The 17,348-nt window shown below is 39.4% G+C and overlaps 1 protein-coding gene across 3 annotated transcripts in view; it reads right to left on the minus strand.

Annotated features, from left to right (window-relative positions):
* Window positions 1-17,348, minus strand: part of bmpr1bb (bone morphogenetic protein receptor, type IBb) — a 54,996-nt gene that overhangs the window by 5,771 nt on the left and 31,877 nt on the right. For 2 of the 3 annotated variants that reach the window (XM_044173839.1, XM_044173840.1), the window contains 2 exons: window positions 11,537-11,871; window positions 565-724 (listed from right to left, as the gene is read on the minus strand). In XM_044173839.1, coding sequence (XP_044029774.1) covers window positions 565-724; window positions 11,537-11,624 — 248 coding nt within the window. In that variant the 5' untranslated portion in view covers window positions 11,625-11,871. The remainder of the gene's footprint in view (window positions 1-564; window positions 725-11,536; window positions 11,872-17,348) is intronic. The other variant, XM_044173841.1, reaches the window with a different exon arrangement.

Here is a 17,348-nt window from a genome sequence, read left to right on the forward strand (position 1 = left end):
GCAAATTGAGTATTTTGGGGGTTTAGACTGTTGGTTAGGCAAAACAGGCAATTTGAAGATGTCACCTTGGGGTCTTAGAAACTGTGGTAAGCATTTTGAATTTGTTTGACATTTTATATACAAACCATTGGGGAGAACAAAAAAATTATTTATAGATTAAGTGATAATAAAAACAAGTCATTAGTTGCATGGCATCATATCCATCTAACAATGCCTCTCAAATATTAATATAATAATATAATATGCATATATTCATTATATGCACCTACATTTCTGTAACATACAGCACATGCCAACACGAGTATTTATCACTTTAATGCAAGTGGGTTGGCTAATGAAAGTGTTAATAAGCTGTGTCTCAAGAGGCTTGAGGGATCTCATTAAAGAATGTAACTAAAGTAAACATTTGTGTACGTCTGATCAGGTAATTAGAAGTCTCTTGGGTAATTACTTTGGATAATTATTTGTGTTGTCTTTTAATAGCCTTGATATAAAAAGTTATTTTTTATAGTCTGCGTGTGTGCATCTATGTGTGAGCATAGTTCTGTGTGCACTTCACCGTACATGCAAGTATTGTTGATAGAGTCTTCGGGGCAGTGGTGGTAGCAGTGACACCAAAGCATGTTCTGAGCCGAAACTGTGGCTGTGCTGCTGCTCTCCTCCGCCCTTCGCTCCAACCCCCCCTTCCATCCGTTCTTCAATAGCATGGTGTCCAACATGTTGGCTGTACACACACACACACACACACACACACACACAGAGAAAGAGAGAGAGAGAGAGAGGAACTGGACTTAGCACCACGGCAGACCAAAACATCCGGACACTCCTCTGGCCCCAGCAAAGCCAGAGGAGTAAAACTTAAGTACATGTACCTCAAAAAATTTAAGATGGAATAAATCAAAGGATCCAAACACCAGTTCTGCTCATTTCAAATGGGTCTTCTGAATTAAACATATATATATAAACATCAGAGTTCTGCCTGCCTTGGCACTGTTACCATGGCAATGCAATCCACAGAAAGTGTGAATATGTGCTGCTGAAAGCAACCCTGCTGTTCTGGACTGGACTCAATGTACCTGCATGAAGTCTGGAACCAGAATAACACTACCACCACTCACCAGAAAGAAGTCTTTGTGCTGTGTGTGTGTGTGTGTGTATGTGTGTGTGTGTGTGTGTGTGTGTGTGTCTACAAGTGCCTGTGTGTTTAGTGTGCATCGTTTGCATAGTGCTTTTGAAGTGTGTGAGTCTGCAGTACATTACTGCAGAATCTATCTACCATAATTTAGCACAGATACAAAACTTTCAGAGCCTGAGCTATATAATATCATTAATGGTAATCTTCATGTTAACCACTTACTACATTAAAATTAAATCCTCCAAACCAACAGTAGAATTTAAAGTCAAATGTCAAGATTTTAGATTGTGTATATTTTATCACTCCTTGAAACATATATTCTAACAAATATACAAACAGAAAAAACAGAAAACTCCTGTAACTCACTAATCATCTCCTGTACACATTCTACCTTTTATCCACTCTGCCTGCACAATAGCCATTATTTCCATCTCAGAATTAATCTCCAAATGGCACAAGGCAGTTGACAGACATCATTATTTTGTTGTCAAAACTACAAAAAAAAAAGCAAAATTACGAGTATATGGGTTACTGGATATATGGGATGATTTAGTGTTTATCTTCTGTGAGGAGGAATAACATTTCCAGCAGGCAATAGTTACAGTGAAATACAGTACCAAAACATACACAATTGAGTCAATCTAAGTGCAGTACTACAGTACAGTTGTATTCCCATAAACAAGGAGTAGGATAAATATTATTGCTCTGGATCCTGCTCATCCTTGAAAGTGTTAACTTTCGCAGCTGCCACTGAACATTGAATAAATCCAAGGCCGCGCTTTGAACAAAAAGGGAATTCCATCTTTAGTTATTTAGTTGTGTAAATGACCGTCAGCCAGGAGTAATGCCAACATTATCAAGTGGAACTTCACTGAACTGTACACATATATGTACATGCAACTACATCATTAAATGTTGATTATGAAAGAAAAACTGTAAGAGGAATTCAGGCTGAAAATAACCAACATTATCCTTTAAGTATTAGAATTAGTTTCTCATATATTGTACTACTCAATCTTTCACTTTACAACAGTAAAATGTGTTTATTATTTGATTGAAATGTCTACTGTTAAATAGGTTAAATGTGTTAAATGTGCAACCTTTTTTAGCCTTACTATCAGGTAATTGTGCATACGTTCTTCAGTCGAGAATAAAACCAGTTCAGACAGCAGCTCGTCCCTGAAGCCGTCTGTGGTCAGAGAGCTGAACAGCACTAGTTGGATCTCTCTGTCTCTCTCTGTCTCTCTCTCTGTCTCTCTCTCTCTCTCTCTCTCTCTCTCTCTCTCTCTCTCCTGATCTCTTTATTATAATATTTATATTGCAAAACTGTAAGAACAGTATGATCAAGTTATTCATTTGCATTGCAAATCCTGAGTTAGTTTGCATGACAAAGAACATTCACAAGCAACTATAAACTATGAAAGCTGAGACATCAAGACATCCCAGACATCACAGGTGTATATCCCTACATGACATGCATCCTTCCGTAACATCCAAGAATAGCTTACTTATACTGTGGACGGGTTTCATTATAATAGGTGTAAGAAGATCTAAGCAGTGCAACAGCCTGAAAGCCAACCAGCCATTGAAAAAGGGACATGAGTAATCCTGCAGAGGACTACGTGATGAAAAGGCTGAGTGTGGTGTAAACACACTGGCTGTTTTTTAAGTGGTACTCTGTGTCCTTCCAACCTAATCTGTGTTACTGTTTCTGTCAGAGGGGAAGTTTGTGGAGGTGTTCTGGTCCTCCCTTACAGTGGCCTTGGTTTGTCTATCACATCTGCTTTGCAAGTGTGCAAAAAACAAAACAAAACACAAGACAGGAACGTTTCATGAATTTGTCAGGCTTTCAGATACATTCTGTTCATATCAGCTCTGTGTTATTTAAACTTTTAAACAAAGTAAGTGAGCAAAGAAGACAGGGGCAGGTCACTGCAGAGAGAAATGTAACAGTAAAGCTGACGTCAGGGAAGGAGAACCCTGCCTTGGAGTAAAAAGAAAATGCAGCGTATAAATCTGCAGCCTTGAAGAGATGTCACTCTAAAACTTTGAAGTAAATCGGGATGCAGCAATGATAGAACAAAACAAAGCAAATAATGCAAAAATGCCCCCAATTGTTTTTCTTTTCTTTAAATTTGTTCAAACCATGTGATGCACAGTTTAACATGCCGTATACAAAGTAGCAGCACATATCTGGTTGCACAACATACTGTACAACAAGTTTATGTTAACCTCCTACACATAATAAGCGTTTAATGTTGTCCACACATGCATTGCATTCTTGAAAATTTCCCACAGGTGTAGTGCAGTCTGCACTTTGACAATGAACTTGTGTTTTAAATGCATTTTAACCCTGCACACCTCACTCCAATCACAGCTATTGTAATGTTTGCTCAGAACACTTAAGCTTAAGTTTAAGTGACTTATGTGACTTTAACAGAGGATGTATGTTATAAATGATGTGGTGAAATGTAATTAAGTACATTTACTCAAGTACTGTACTTAAGTACTGTACATTACTTGAGTATTTCCATTTTATGCAACTTTATACATCTACTCCATTACATCTCAGAGGTAAATATTGGGGGGGGGGGTCATGCCATAAGAGCTGGTTTACTACAGAGTCACTGTGTGTTCAACAGACTATTAAAGAGGCTATAGGATGTAAAGCCAGCAGGAGTCTTAAGGAAGAGGCCAACTTTGTTACGCTTAAAACAAGTTTTACTAACAGAGAGCTTTTCTTCCTTAACACCACACTGATAAAGACAAAAATAAAAGTTTTATTTGTTTCTAATACTCAGAACATGGCCCTGCAAGTACATAGACCCAAAGCAGAACTTAATAGATTTGGGTATATAACATAAAAGACTTATTATTATTATTATTATTAATATTAATACACCACACTAGTCCATTTTGTTTCTCACACGTTAGCACATAATTGCACACATTTAATTTTCTTGTTATCTCTGTCTTACACACACACACACACACACACACACACACACACACACACACACACACAAACAAACAGACTTGCTGTGTCAGCTATGGGGCACACTCAAGGTCACCCTGAAATCTGATCTGCATCCCCCGCACATTCCACAGGCTGTTCCTCAAACTAGACACACACACACACACACACACACACACACACACACACACAGTCAGTGTACTACACACAAACATTTGAAGCAATTAGAAGTTACATATAGTGAATTACTCCAGCTGGAGAACCGTCAGTCACAGCTCGTCGCCATCAGTGGCACTGCATCTTTGGACACTTCCACACTGGCTTCAGCTTTTCCATATTTATCTACATTAGTGACGACAGTTCATCTACTGTCTTTATGACTGTGTTGGTCATCTCTTTTCATTTCGGCCGGCTGTGGCTGAACATTATCAGCGTGGTCTGTGACACTTCCTCCCTCCTCACTTCCAGTCAAGTTTTCCGTGGTGACAGAGGTGGCATGACTGTGGACTGTGTGTCATTCCTATGATGATATTAATGACACATGGGAACTAAATTGACATTGAAATTCCCACACCAGATCCAGATGTTAATCCAGCAGCTCTCACTCTATCATTTTGTATATTTTAATGCTGCATTTTCTAATATCTTTTTCCTTTGTTTTTCTATTCTCAACTCATTATATGTCATCCTGTCCTGGCAGAAGGATCCCTCTCTGTGAGGCCAGATTTCATGGTGGCCTTTCCTTGTTCTCTCTGAGGGTCTGAGGTTGGGGTTGTCTCTCATTTATTGTTTTCATAAAGTTCATTCATACAGTAATTGTGAGTAAAGGACAAACAAACTTGAACTGTCATGAATTGACTTGTTATAAAAGTCTTGTTAAATAATATACTGTTTTTTTCAAGAGCACATCTTTGTGCCTCAAGTGTGTGTCAGACAGTATCACGCACTACTGGATAAAGCAAAAATAAGCTACAACAACAAACTGTACTTCACTGATATAGAATATTGACAGAGATGAGCAATGTCAGCCACCCCATAATGTACAAACCCATCCTAAACTATGGGTTTCACCAACATGCTGGCCATCCTGTGACCTTGATTCAAAAAACAAAATAAACACAAAAAACAGATATTTATATATGATATATATTGACTTAGATATGTTCGTTGACTTAGCTTATAAATGACTTTGCTGTGTTTTCAAACAGAAAAAGCTAACAGGTGATTATTACTACTAATCATAGATAGCAAAATGTTACATTTAATTTGAAATATTTGGGTTTTTTAAGACACAAATCCCGGACTCTATTTCCAATGAAGCGGTTGGCAGCATAAACAGGAGGCTATAGCATTGGCAAGACATGATTTTATTTTCTCATTGAAAATCAGTGTAGATTTAAAAAATAAAGTTTTTGTCTTGCATATGACCATTCATAACAGTTCAGGAATGATAATGAGGGTGATTATCAGGTTTTAACAGTTGCTGTGTCTTAAAGCAAGGTACACATACCTGGATGATCAGTGTATGGTAACAAGTATGACACAAAAGCAAGCAAACGTAGAAAAGTTAGAATGTAAAAAAACTGTTTAAAACCATTAAGTATGTTAAATGTTTCAAAGGAGGATCTTTGAGAATAGCTTTTTGTATCACAAGAGTCGGTGATGAGTCAGAAGTTGAGAATTTCAGAGAATGTGCTACGTGAGCTTGAAATTTTTGAAAATGAAAACTAAAGCCAATTTGTTCCTTTCGTTTGTAGCTTATCTGTGTGTGTACTGTTGTGCACTGTGAGAGCATTTATCTGAAATTGTGTCTGATGAAAACAATAATTCATTTGACTACATAGGTATACGGTAGATAGAACGTCCTCGAATTAATCTCTAAATTTAACTCCTGATAAATATTCATATTGTCCACAGCTACTCTGGATTTTTTCTGTGCACTAGAGACAGAAGTGCGTGATGTGACCCTTATATGCAACTAAAGTTATAATCCAGACAGACACTGGCAATCAATAAATATGCTGTTATAATATTGGGTTTTGTTTTTCCATCAAGAGATAACTGGAAATCAATGCAGAACAGAATTACTGCTATTACCAGTAATAACTTAACAGAGAAATGTTGACAGGGGAATTTCAAGTCTAGGAAAATGAAAGTGTTCTAATTAACACGGTTGTTTCACAATAGCCGACTTCACAGCACTATAGCCATTTAACCTGTGAGCTGAGACCTTCACACAGACTGTTCATCACAAGAGGAGAGGAGGACATGAGAGAAAAGGGAGATAAGTTTCTCCAGGTGGCCATGATAAATCACCTCCTCAAAGGAGACATCTTCCCCAGTGTCTCTAGAGTGCACTCTGACCCCGAGGGGGTCACAACCAACCTGCAAAGGGGCCATACATCCTCCTCCACCCTATCACCGCATCCTCATCCCTCTTAACCCCCTACAGGCTTCAAAGGCCTCTGCCACACGAGACACTCACACATGTGCACATATTGTACATGCACACACACACACACACACACACACACATACAAGAACGTGTCTGAGGAGTACATTCCACACTCTCTCCTCCTTTTCTGCTGCAACACCCACATCAGGTCATCTATTTCCACCGCACAGCTTCCAGCAACCTGTTCTGTGTTTACCGGCCGTGACCAGAGGAACGTGCGGGGGAATGCGATGGTCACTTTGAGGCTCCCACCACCCGCAGCAATAATGCCACAACAAATTTATGGAGGGGGACCTGTCTGCCGTAGACCCTGTCCCACATTGTACCCCAACCCCACCTTCAGATAAACTAGCTCAACTGTCAGGGATTCATACTGGTTGCACAGAGAAAACGTTCCACTGGGGTGTGAATACAGCAGGGAGCTGCTATATCCACAACAAAATACTCAAACACAGAAAGGCACGGACACAGCAGACACAGAGACAAACTGACTTTTGCACTATTCTAATAAATGCCAAGAGCAGAGAGAGACAGACACACACTTCATCATAAAGGGAAAAAGTACTGTGCACTGAGATCTATTAGAGTTACTGATAAATCACAGAAAATCTTGCATATGAATCTATGAATGATTTTGCATATATATATATATATATATATATATATATATATATATATATATATATATATATATATATATATATATATATATATATATATGTCTTTATAAATCTCTATGTAATTGTGTAATTTCTTTCCCTTGTACTTTGTTCTTATTTTTGTTCACATTATGTTAAGTAAAATACAACACATATGCTGAATGTTTTACTACACAGCAGCCATTGAGAACAATTTGCTGTACTTTTAATTGATGCAGACATACAGACACATGCACACACAAACTCACAGACACAGACTTAAAAGACACAGAACAGGTGCAGATGCCAGTATGTTCTGAAACCAAGGCTTTTGTATTGACCACACTGTGTGTATGTGTGTGGCACTCATCCCAACCATAGACTGTATATGACAACCTTAATCCTATCTTCTCTTGTTTATTCCTACTCCTTTGAAGTTTGTGACATTGTCTATCCACAATACCCATCAATTCATGTCACTGCTCGTTTATCTATCCATGTGGTCTGGACTTACTGGAAAAAGCCACAAGCCACTGACTAATGCTGGGCTCCATTACAGACATATTCAGAGACTACGGCCATAGCGCCACCACAATATGTCATTTTACCCCACAATATTACTTCTGCCAAAAAAGTGAAGCTTCTGTTTTTACTCAAGGTTGTTCAAGGTCTCTATAAAACTTCAAACCAGATATGCTTAAAATTAATGAACCAATTTCACCTGACCCAAGGATTGAATTGTTAAGTTTTAGTGTTGATATAATCTTGATTTTCCGACACTACATGAACTACATTAATCAAAACTACAGTATTATTCTGTGTTCATGCGTTGGTGAAGCTCATCATTCAGAAGCTGCAATTTTTAAAGTTTAGAGCTGGAGGACGTCTGAGGACTGAGTACTCCCTGAACTCACAAAAAGTAGTCCTAAGTTTCCAAATCTCACAAGGCACATGAACCACTATTACGCAAACACACATAAACACACACATACACACAGTATACGCTCCCATGCCTGACCACTGGAGTAGCACATCTGCCTGGGGATCAAATTCTGTGTGGGGGAACCGTATCCACATCCTGACAGGAAGCAGTGCACCGAAGGCTGTAGGAGCCCGGTCCTGCAGAGGACCAACTGCTGCTGTTTTGTACTTCTGGACCACTGCACCACACTACACTCTGACCTTATTCCACAAAACTCCAACGCTCCAAACAAATGTCTTCCAAAGAGTGTTGAGTATTGTATATGCTACATAACACTTTCTGCATACTGTATCATTGCAAACTGTTGAAGAAACATTTTGTATATGTAGTTACATAGATTTCATACACTTGGAATCATACAGTTCAATCTGACTTTTCTGTCAACAGTCACATTAACCGATTCTATGAGGATCCATCTCCTTTTAATGTCAGGAAGGCTGAACACTTTGAAGCTCAGTATCCCATAAACTATTTGAATTACATTCCTGTAATTCTAATAAACACGTTCTCAATTAAATCACACACTTTCTATTTAAAGTACAAATATATCAGCCCTTACAGAACATCACACACAAAGTTTTGTAATTAGTAGTAGTCAGTTTCTAACAAACCTCATCAAATATAGTTGAAAATCCTTCACACTCTGAACTGAAGCGGAGCAACAGTAAAACTAATGGTTGTTGATGAAGACAAAATTAAAACACCCTCTGAATGCTCCTCCAGAGATACAATCCTACAGAGACACAGTGACATTTTCAGATATTCGAAGATTGCTGTGAATGAAAACACATTGTACTTGGAAATCAGCTCCTCAGAGAGTCCTTTTGATTTTACATGTCTGTCCAAAAGACCAGAGGATGGCAAAGGTGATGGACAACTGTGGGTGAGTGTTTCTCCTTGACTTGTAGTAGTCATTAGTAGCCATGGCCCAGACACATTGGGTTTTCATGTTTACTCAGCAGGTTTTGTGTTACAAACATGTGACAAAGCGAAACCAAAATGTGGATGGAGCCAAAACCAACATCATTTTTAAAAATGTAACCATGATAAAAAGATGCTATCGTCACATAACTGCACTGAATTTTTCGTATTTCCACTGCAGTGCCACCGGAAGAATGAAGCTAGGGCTCATCTACTCTCTGTGAACCTCACATGCCTGTAGAAACAGGTGGCAAATTGACCGTGCTACTTAGATTTATGGGCAACCTCCCACATGTTTTACTCATTTGGAGACCTTTAAAAGATCAGATCACAGAGGAAACAGAAAAAGCAACTGGTGGCTCAAGTATTGGTGAAAGAAAGTGGACAGAAGAAAAAAAACTAAGGAAGCCCAACACTGCAGAAATAGCTTTAGTATGAAATCTTTCCAACAGCTTCATTTCACCTACTATTTGTCAGTCCGCACTGATGGGACCAAGCAGAAACCTCCTGTCAGTTTATAGCCAGACTGAAGAATAAGAATCAATGCTACTCTTCAGAGATGATTCTGTCTGAATTTCACTCCATCTTCCCACATCCTTTATATCCGTGGGGCTACTGACCTTCAAACTCGCTGGACTAATATTTTATGAGGGGGTTAAACACTTAGCTCAGTCTGCACAGATACAAATAAAGGAAATTCTCTGAAGAAACATTCATCAGCAGCTGAGGTATTTTGTGACCAACTGCAAAAGTTGACCACTCAGTCAGTATGGGATTTTACAGCTGCTCTTTATTTTTGACACACTTTCAGTAAAGCATTTCTTTGTACCATGATTCAAAACCCCTTTGTGTTCCAAAGTGAAGTTGACTGTATGTATTTACCTGACTTTTTCATAATCACATCACCTGCTTATTATTCCTGCTGTTGAATTTTTTTTAAAGCTTTCCAATTTATTCCAAAAATGTATCAGTGACAATTATGTAGATATACTGTTACAGCTTTGGTCTGAGATGTTTTACATATATATGTATATAAATACATATATGACAGATAGATGTATACAAGATGTATCATACACTATGGGTACATTCTAACTTCAGTATACCAAAAATAGGCCATGGCAGCACCAGGAGAGCATACATTCGCTAAATTAAAGAATTGACACACCATCTATCATTTAAGGGAAATCCAGTTGCAGCAAAGAGTCATATGGTGACATTTTCCAGACCATCTCTTAATAACAATATTTACAAACACTGTGCTTGTGTGTATGTGTGTGCATGTGCACCCAGATGCTGGCTTTACAGCCTGAAACTCAACTGTGTTCTTAATAAGTGTTTGACAACTGAGTATTTCTGCAAAGGTTAAGCTTAATGTCCACATAAACCATTAAAAGTAGGGCTGCAACTAATGATTATTTTCATTATCGATTCATTGGATTAATTTTCTATTAATCAATTAATTGTTTGGTCTATGAAATTTCACAAAATTGTAAAAAATGTCCACTGCAATTTCCTAAAGCCCAAGGTGACATCTTCTTCAGTTTACTATCATATAAGACAAAGAAATGACATAAACGATTCTGAAAATAGTTGCAGATACATTTTCTGTTGATTGACTAATTGATTAATCATTTCATCTCAAATAAAAAGCCACACTGAGAAACTTTGAGATCATAAAAGCAAATAATTTATGTGTGACTGGTCAACTTAAAGAAATGGTTAAATTAGTGTTTTAATATGTGTATATTAAAATTAGGAATCCCCAAACCATATTTATACTAATGCTATTGACCAACAATGTCTCTCTCCTTTCTGTGATCAGAAACAGAACAAATGCACAAGTGTCATCTTCTTGAAGCTGGGAGCTTGTTGACCCTCCCCGTCTGTCACAACCTTACGGGGGACCGTGACACTGCTGGCATTCATCGTAAAAGACAACTGGCTGTCCATCTTCAAACAATTCAAAACATGAAGAGGGGGGTGGGGGGATTTGGAAGGGAGAGAGGGAGCGGACGGGGCAGATAAATGCACACCCGTTCTCATGGTAGCCCCTGTGGAGATCATAATAGCTTTTGCTCATCATAAATACCAAAGGGTAAAAAATAGACGGATAACCTTACAGCTAATACGATCAACCTGCAACTTAACAATAGTTACAATAATATGTGTGAAAACATGCTTCTGACTTCAGGAAAATAAAGTGCATTTAACCGCCTCTGCACCCCAAAGCACAAATATAGATACCTAAGAAGAAAATGTGCACAAATTTAAAAACATTTAATCTTTCAATTTGTTTCATGCAGCTTTATATTACAGTTTAGCCAATGAGTGACAAACTCATTGGCCTCAGTGACTTAAAATATGAAACATAAATGCAGTGGAATAGTGGAAGCGTCAAAACACACAGTACTAGGAGCACAGTACTCACCATGAGACCCACAGCTCAGTGATGCCAGTCCAGTCACCAGGAGAACAGCCTGCCAGGCCCACTCCTGAGGCAGCCACACCACCACCATCACGCTAGCACCAAACCCAGTTGCCCGCCTCCTTCAAATCCCTGAGGTGCTGCCACAACGAACACGCCCGTGCAAAGAGGCGGAGGTGTGAGACTGCGTTTTATATCCTTCCGTGAAAGAGCGCCAGTCCTCTTTCTGTACAAGTGTCTCTCTGTGAGTGACTGCCACTCTGCCTCTCTGCACTCTCAGGAACTTCTCACAGCACACAGACGCCCCACAGCCTCCAGCACTACTCCACACTGACAGCCTGGGAGACACGGACACAGAGAAAGAACAGGGGGAGAAAAGAGGGGGGAGGAGGGTGTTACTTGGTTGCTCTCTCACTGTGCTATTTGTCCGGCCCTTTCTATGACCAGCTCACTACAGAGGGAACAGCTGAGTATATCTAAATCCACGTACAGCCTCTCTCTCTCTTTCACACACATACATTACATATTCTCATATCACTCATACACAGAAAGGAGAGCAGAATAGAAAGGGGCAACAGGGTGTGAACCAGGGCCGTGGATGTGAGCCGGGGCTGAATGAGGTGCGAAAGGCAGCAGTGAAAGCATTATGATCTATTGCCACAGGCATACAAACACACCGCATGCCAAGAGGGACACAGAAACTACAGTAAGAACTAAGGAGTATAAACTTACAGAGGACATGTACATATACATTGGTAAAACCATCTGGTATCAGATCCTGCAAGGTGGTGCAAGTCAGAGCTTGGAATTGTTTGATGCAACGAAGCAAGAACCCAGAACAAAACATGTATTTGTGGTTGGTGTGAATGGGTCAACACAGGTTATTCATCCTGGCTCAGCAGCACTGTTCCTGAGTTTTCTGTGTGTCCAACACTGCACAGCTTTGGTGTGAAAGTCTGTGCACAATAAATTACAGAGTTGCTATAGCACATTCTACCAGACATAAATTATGTTCCTCTCAATTGCAAAGATGTTTAAAAATGAATTTAGAGAATAAGTTGTTGCTGAAAAGTTACTGTTCTGTCAGATGTTACCAGTTACTTTCTGCACATCATCTGTTTCTGCAGGTGATGGTTTTTCTTTATTGCTATAGGATTTTACTGTCATGTTTCATAATAATATACAACACAAAAAATACGAAAACAAACAAAACAGTGGGGAAAGTGGAAAAAACTGTAAGAGTCAAGGTTCAATAATACAACTCCACATTTAAAAAGATGAAAGTAAGGCTGCAACTATCAACCACCCTCCTTAACGAGTCCAAAAAGACTTGAACAATTAAGTCATGGAATTGCATCCTTCATCTGTCTGATGAACACAGAAAAAGCAACCGACCTCTCGACAACCCCATCTTGATGTAATGGTTATGGAACTACAGCTGCAGACAGAGGTGTGATTGTGTGAATGGCAAAGACCGGGCAATAATCTGTATACAAGAGTCTGGTATTAAAGTTCAGACATAGGCTGAATCGCGTTCAGTTCCTCATGTGAGTCTGTGTGTGAAAGGGGTGAAAACGCAAACACTTGTTGATCTGCAGGGTTTAGGCCATCACACGTCAGGTGATTAGAGGTGATTAGAGCTCACACCTCCAGGCACCGCCACAACTTTGCAACTTCACACTAATCCAACACATACATGCAAACATGCAAAACCACAAGGGGAAAAATGATAACAATAGGGACACATTCCACTGGTGAAAGATTTATGTGGGTTACAAGATAAGAGGATTAAGTGAGCTATTAGACAGATTACATCAAGTCTACTACAGCACCTACACATATCGTAAACATGTAAGTGATGGCCGAATTTCCACAATCACACAAGTAAGGTCCTTGTGAGTGAACAAAACGGTTTCCTTGAAGAGATGTTTATCCATTCCAAATGGTTGGAGGGATACAAAAAAAAAAAGCAAAAAAGGTCCTGGTGGTGTTAAAGCAGTGACGGAGGAGGGCAAAACAACATCAACAGCCAAATGGGCTTCTCCATCTCACACCTGTCCCCTCTTAAAGTCTGACTGGGTGGGAACAGTAGCTCCCCGAAGCCACTTCTCTCGTCCAGTGCTTCACTGGCACTATAAGCTGTCACTCCTGATTTGTGCATTGCTGTGTATTACATGTGATAAGTCAGCTTATTCTGGAGCACGAGTGCATGGGGAGCAATGTGAATGGGTCAGTGCACCTCACACACCCTTCTGCGCTCCATCAAACACCCAGCGTGGAGCCTCGCTGTATTCTCAGAAAGCCTACTCAGCCCACAGGGATGGGGGGTCCAGGGGAGTGAGCAGCTCTGTAGGTGGGGGTCACTCTACCACATAAAGGGGTTGAAAGTGGGGCAGACTGGTTGGAAGACTTTCAGTGAAATTAACTCTTCACTTCCCCTCCTTTTTCTTCCCCTCCCCTCTCTTAGTATGAATTTTAACTGCAGAACCCATCTGTCATCGCACACATAGTTACAGGATGATTAATATTGCTGGAGAAATCGTTCTGTCAGCACCTCTATCATTCTGTGAAACCACAATGTTTGTTGCAACTGGAATGAGAAATAGTCACATTAGACATGCAAGCGCCAGAACACAATTCAAAAGCTGCGTTAAAGGGTCACTCCACCAATTTCACACATTAAGGTTCAGTTTACTCATCATGGGAAGTGCTACTTCACTGGTGAATATAGTGGTTTCATTTCTTTTGTCTCTGGCCTGATGACAAACTGGGGCATGCGATTTAAAGGTTAAAGGCATTTACCAGGCAGGGGAAGTCTAACACAAGATGCTATTGAGTTGTATTATGGGAAATGTAGAATCGAGCAATTTTTCAGGCTTGACTTAAACTAGGGACTAAACATCAGGATCTCTCAGCCTCTGCTGCTTTGACTTTGAGCATTCCTTTTTTGTTTACTTGCTTCTTGCAAGCTTCCCAACTTAGTGAAAAGTGCAGTACTAAATTATTGGAGCACCTCTTTGATTATTACAGACATGCAGATAATGATTCTTTTCAATGTGAAAGACCTTTAAGTCCACCACAGATTTGCTAGCCAACTAGTTTCAGCAAAGCCCCCAGGAACAGCGCTAAGCTGTTTTATTGGAATGAATGTTTGGCCATCTTGGAACCACCCTGTATCCAGTTCTCTTAATACATCCATGGTTTCAGCTCTCTAACTTTCTTAACCAGACTGAAAAACTCCAGCTCAGTGCTCCTTACCAAACCTCCTCTGTTCTCTGATCACTGACACTATAAAACCCACTGCTCCTTTTTTGACAATACAATGTTAGCATAAAATGATGGATGCTAAAATTAAAAAACACAAGGTCCTTCCAACAAAACCCAAGATAATCAAATACTTGTTATAATACATGTGTCTAAATAAGTACAACAAGGACTTTTTTTGGACTTTTTTTCAGAGCGACTGCATTTAGTGGCAAATTTGCAGTACGATATTGACAGATATCACAGAGACTCCTCAACCTTTTGGCAGAGTGTCGCTACAAAAACAGAAACCATCCCCTGTGCACTTGCCACGCAGAGGCCGTCACACACTATGAAGCACATTATACCATAATACATTTCTCTCCACTCACATAAACACAGTCAGAAATCATGTACTTCAATAAGTCAAGTACCACTTCACTTGCCATGTAAAGATAACTTTTCTGCTGGCACTGTATTTTCACCCATGGTGCATGGTCCACTTCTGGCTTTGACCTCTTAGTACAATGGGCATTAAATTTTGATTTGGGAGAGACTGGGAGGGAGGTGTGGGGAGTAGTTTCGCTGTGAGATTACTTTCAATTTGTTTTGCAGACTCTGTATCCCCCACACTCTGCCCTCCAGCAGTCAGAGATCAATTAATGCAGCTTCGTTGTTTGTAATAATCTGTCTCCATTTCATAAGGCAAACATTTTCTTATGAAATAGAGACCTTACAATAATACTAGCAGTAGTGTTACAATGCACCATGAAAATGAGCCACGTTTTTTATTTCAGAAAAAGGACTTTAAAGGAGCAAACACACCTTTCATCACACAGCAAGAGGAATGGGATGGATGACTGTGAAAAATCACTGCTAACCTGTGAAACAAAAAGCTATGGCAGAACACAGATGATGAAATTACGTCGAGGAGAGATGGAATGCGTATCATGAGCGATGTTCCAGCCGGGGCCAAACTGACCCTCAGCTCTGTGAAATTAGGAGGATTTTCAGCAGCTCAGTGTTAAAACTGCTGTCATAGAATCCTGGAAAGCAATTTATTACCGTGGCAACACAGCTGTCCGCCCCAGATGGTCCATTCGGGGTGTAAGAGTCGAGAAAGCGTGACACAGTCTTCATCATCCAGCTAGACAAAGATTTGCTTCCTCTCCTCATTAAGTTGTAAGAAGCACAGATATCTTTTGTATCATGGAGCAGAACTAGCGCGGCAACTTTTATTTGGTTACTGTCATTATCAATTTGTCAGTTTAATGGATTAATCATTTAGTCCTTCAAGATGTGAGAAAATCATGAAAACTGCCCATCTCAATTTCTAAAAAGTCAGAGGTGACATCTTCAGATTGCTTGTTTTTGTCCAACCAATAGTCCAAAACCCAAAGATATTTAATTTACAGTGATATACAAAAGGGGGAAACAAAAAATCCTCACATGAAATAAGGTGGAGCCAGCAAATATTTTGCATTTTTGCTTAAAAAATGACATTAACAATTAATCAATTATGAGAGTTGTTAAAATATCCTACTGATAGAGCGACCGATTACTTGCTGAACAATAGCCTCTGTGCATTTTCAAGTCAACAGTCTTCGTTTACCAACAAGCCAATCATTTATGTAGTGGTTCATATATATATATATATATATATATATATAAATATATAAAATGGTAATATACTGTGAGATCCCTGCAGATCTCCAGCCCTCAAGACAAAGAACCTGATGAATATTCAGGATTCACACAATAGTAGGGCCAAATCACTCTGCTGAGATTGACGCTTTGAAGTCCCAGAGAATGCTGAGGGGGAAGAAAAATGTCATTCATAAGGAGTGAAAAGGCTGTCACAGCAAGATTCGCCCTCTTTCCCCTCCCTCTGTCTGCCACGCTGTCTCATTCTCTTGCTCAGTCTGTCTCACGGTCTCTTTCTTTCATGATGAGACGACGTAGTGAGATATTGAAAAACAATGAAACATGGTCACTTCTGTTGAATAATTTTTTTTCTTGCCAATTTTCATGCTGTTAGGCAGTATAATTTCTGGAAAAATGCAGGAAAACCTGGAGTAGTATCAGTTTTGGAGTGATATGATTGCACATCACTCAAAAACTCAAAAGCTTCAAACAGAAAATGAAGTGATCCTATAAGAATATATCACTGTTTAATTCAGGATCTGACCTTTATGATGGAAGAAAGCAATGTTTGTACACTCATAACTTTGTGTTCCAGGCAACAAGGAGAGAACATGGTGTATCCACATACTTGAATTTGCAGCATTCAGACATGCATAAAGATGCACAGTGTGCAGGTAGTAATTAAGTTTGTTGCAACCGCACAGTTTCTGCGAGGTGATTGTCTGTGTCAGGTTGTAAATGTCAAAACTTTTGTGATGCTCATAAATATCTCACTTAACACTGCTTCTAGCCAATCAAGTAAACTAAACCCAGAGATGGCATGTAAAGTAGAAATTTGACACATAGTATTTTATATAGAGCACATACATTTTCACATAATATATGTAATTCTATCTCACAATATCATAAAATACAATGTTTTCTAAAA

Source organism: Siniperca chuatsi, linkage group LG18, assembly GCF_020085105.1.
Source record: "Siniperca chuatsi isolate FFG_IHB_CAS linkage group LG18, ASM2008510v1, whole genome shotgun sequence".
Taxonomy (NCBI): domain Eukaryota; kingdom Metazoa; phylum Chordata; class Actinopteri; order Centrarchiformes; family Sinipercidae; genus Siniperca; species Siniperca chuatsi.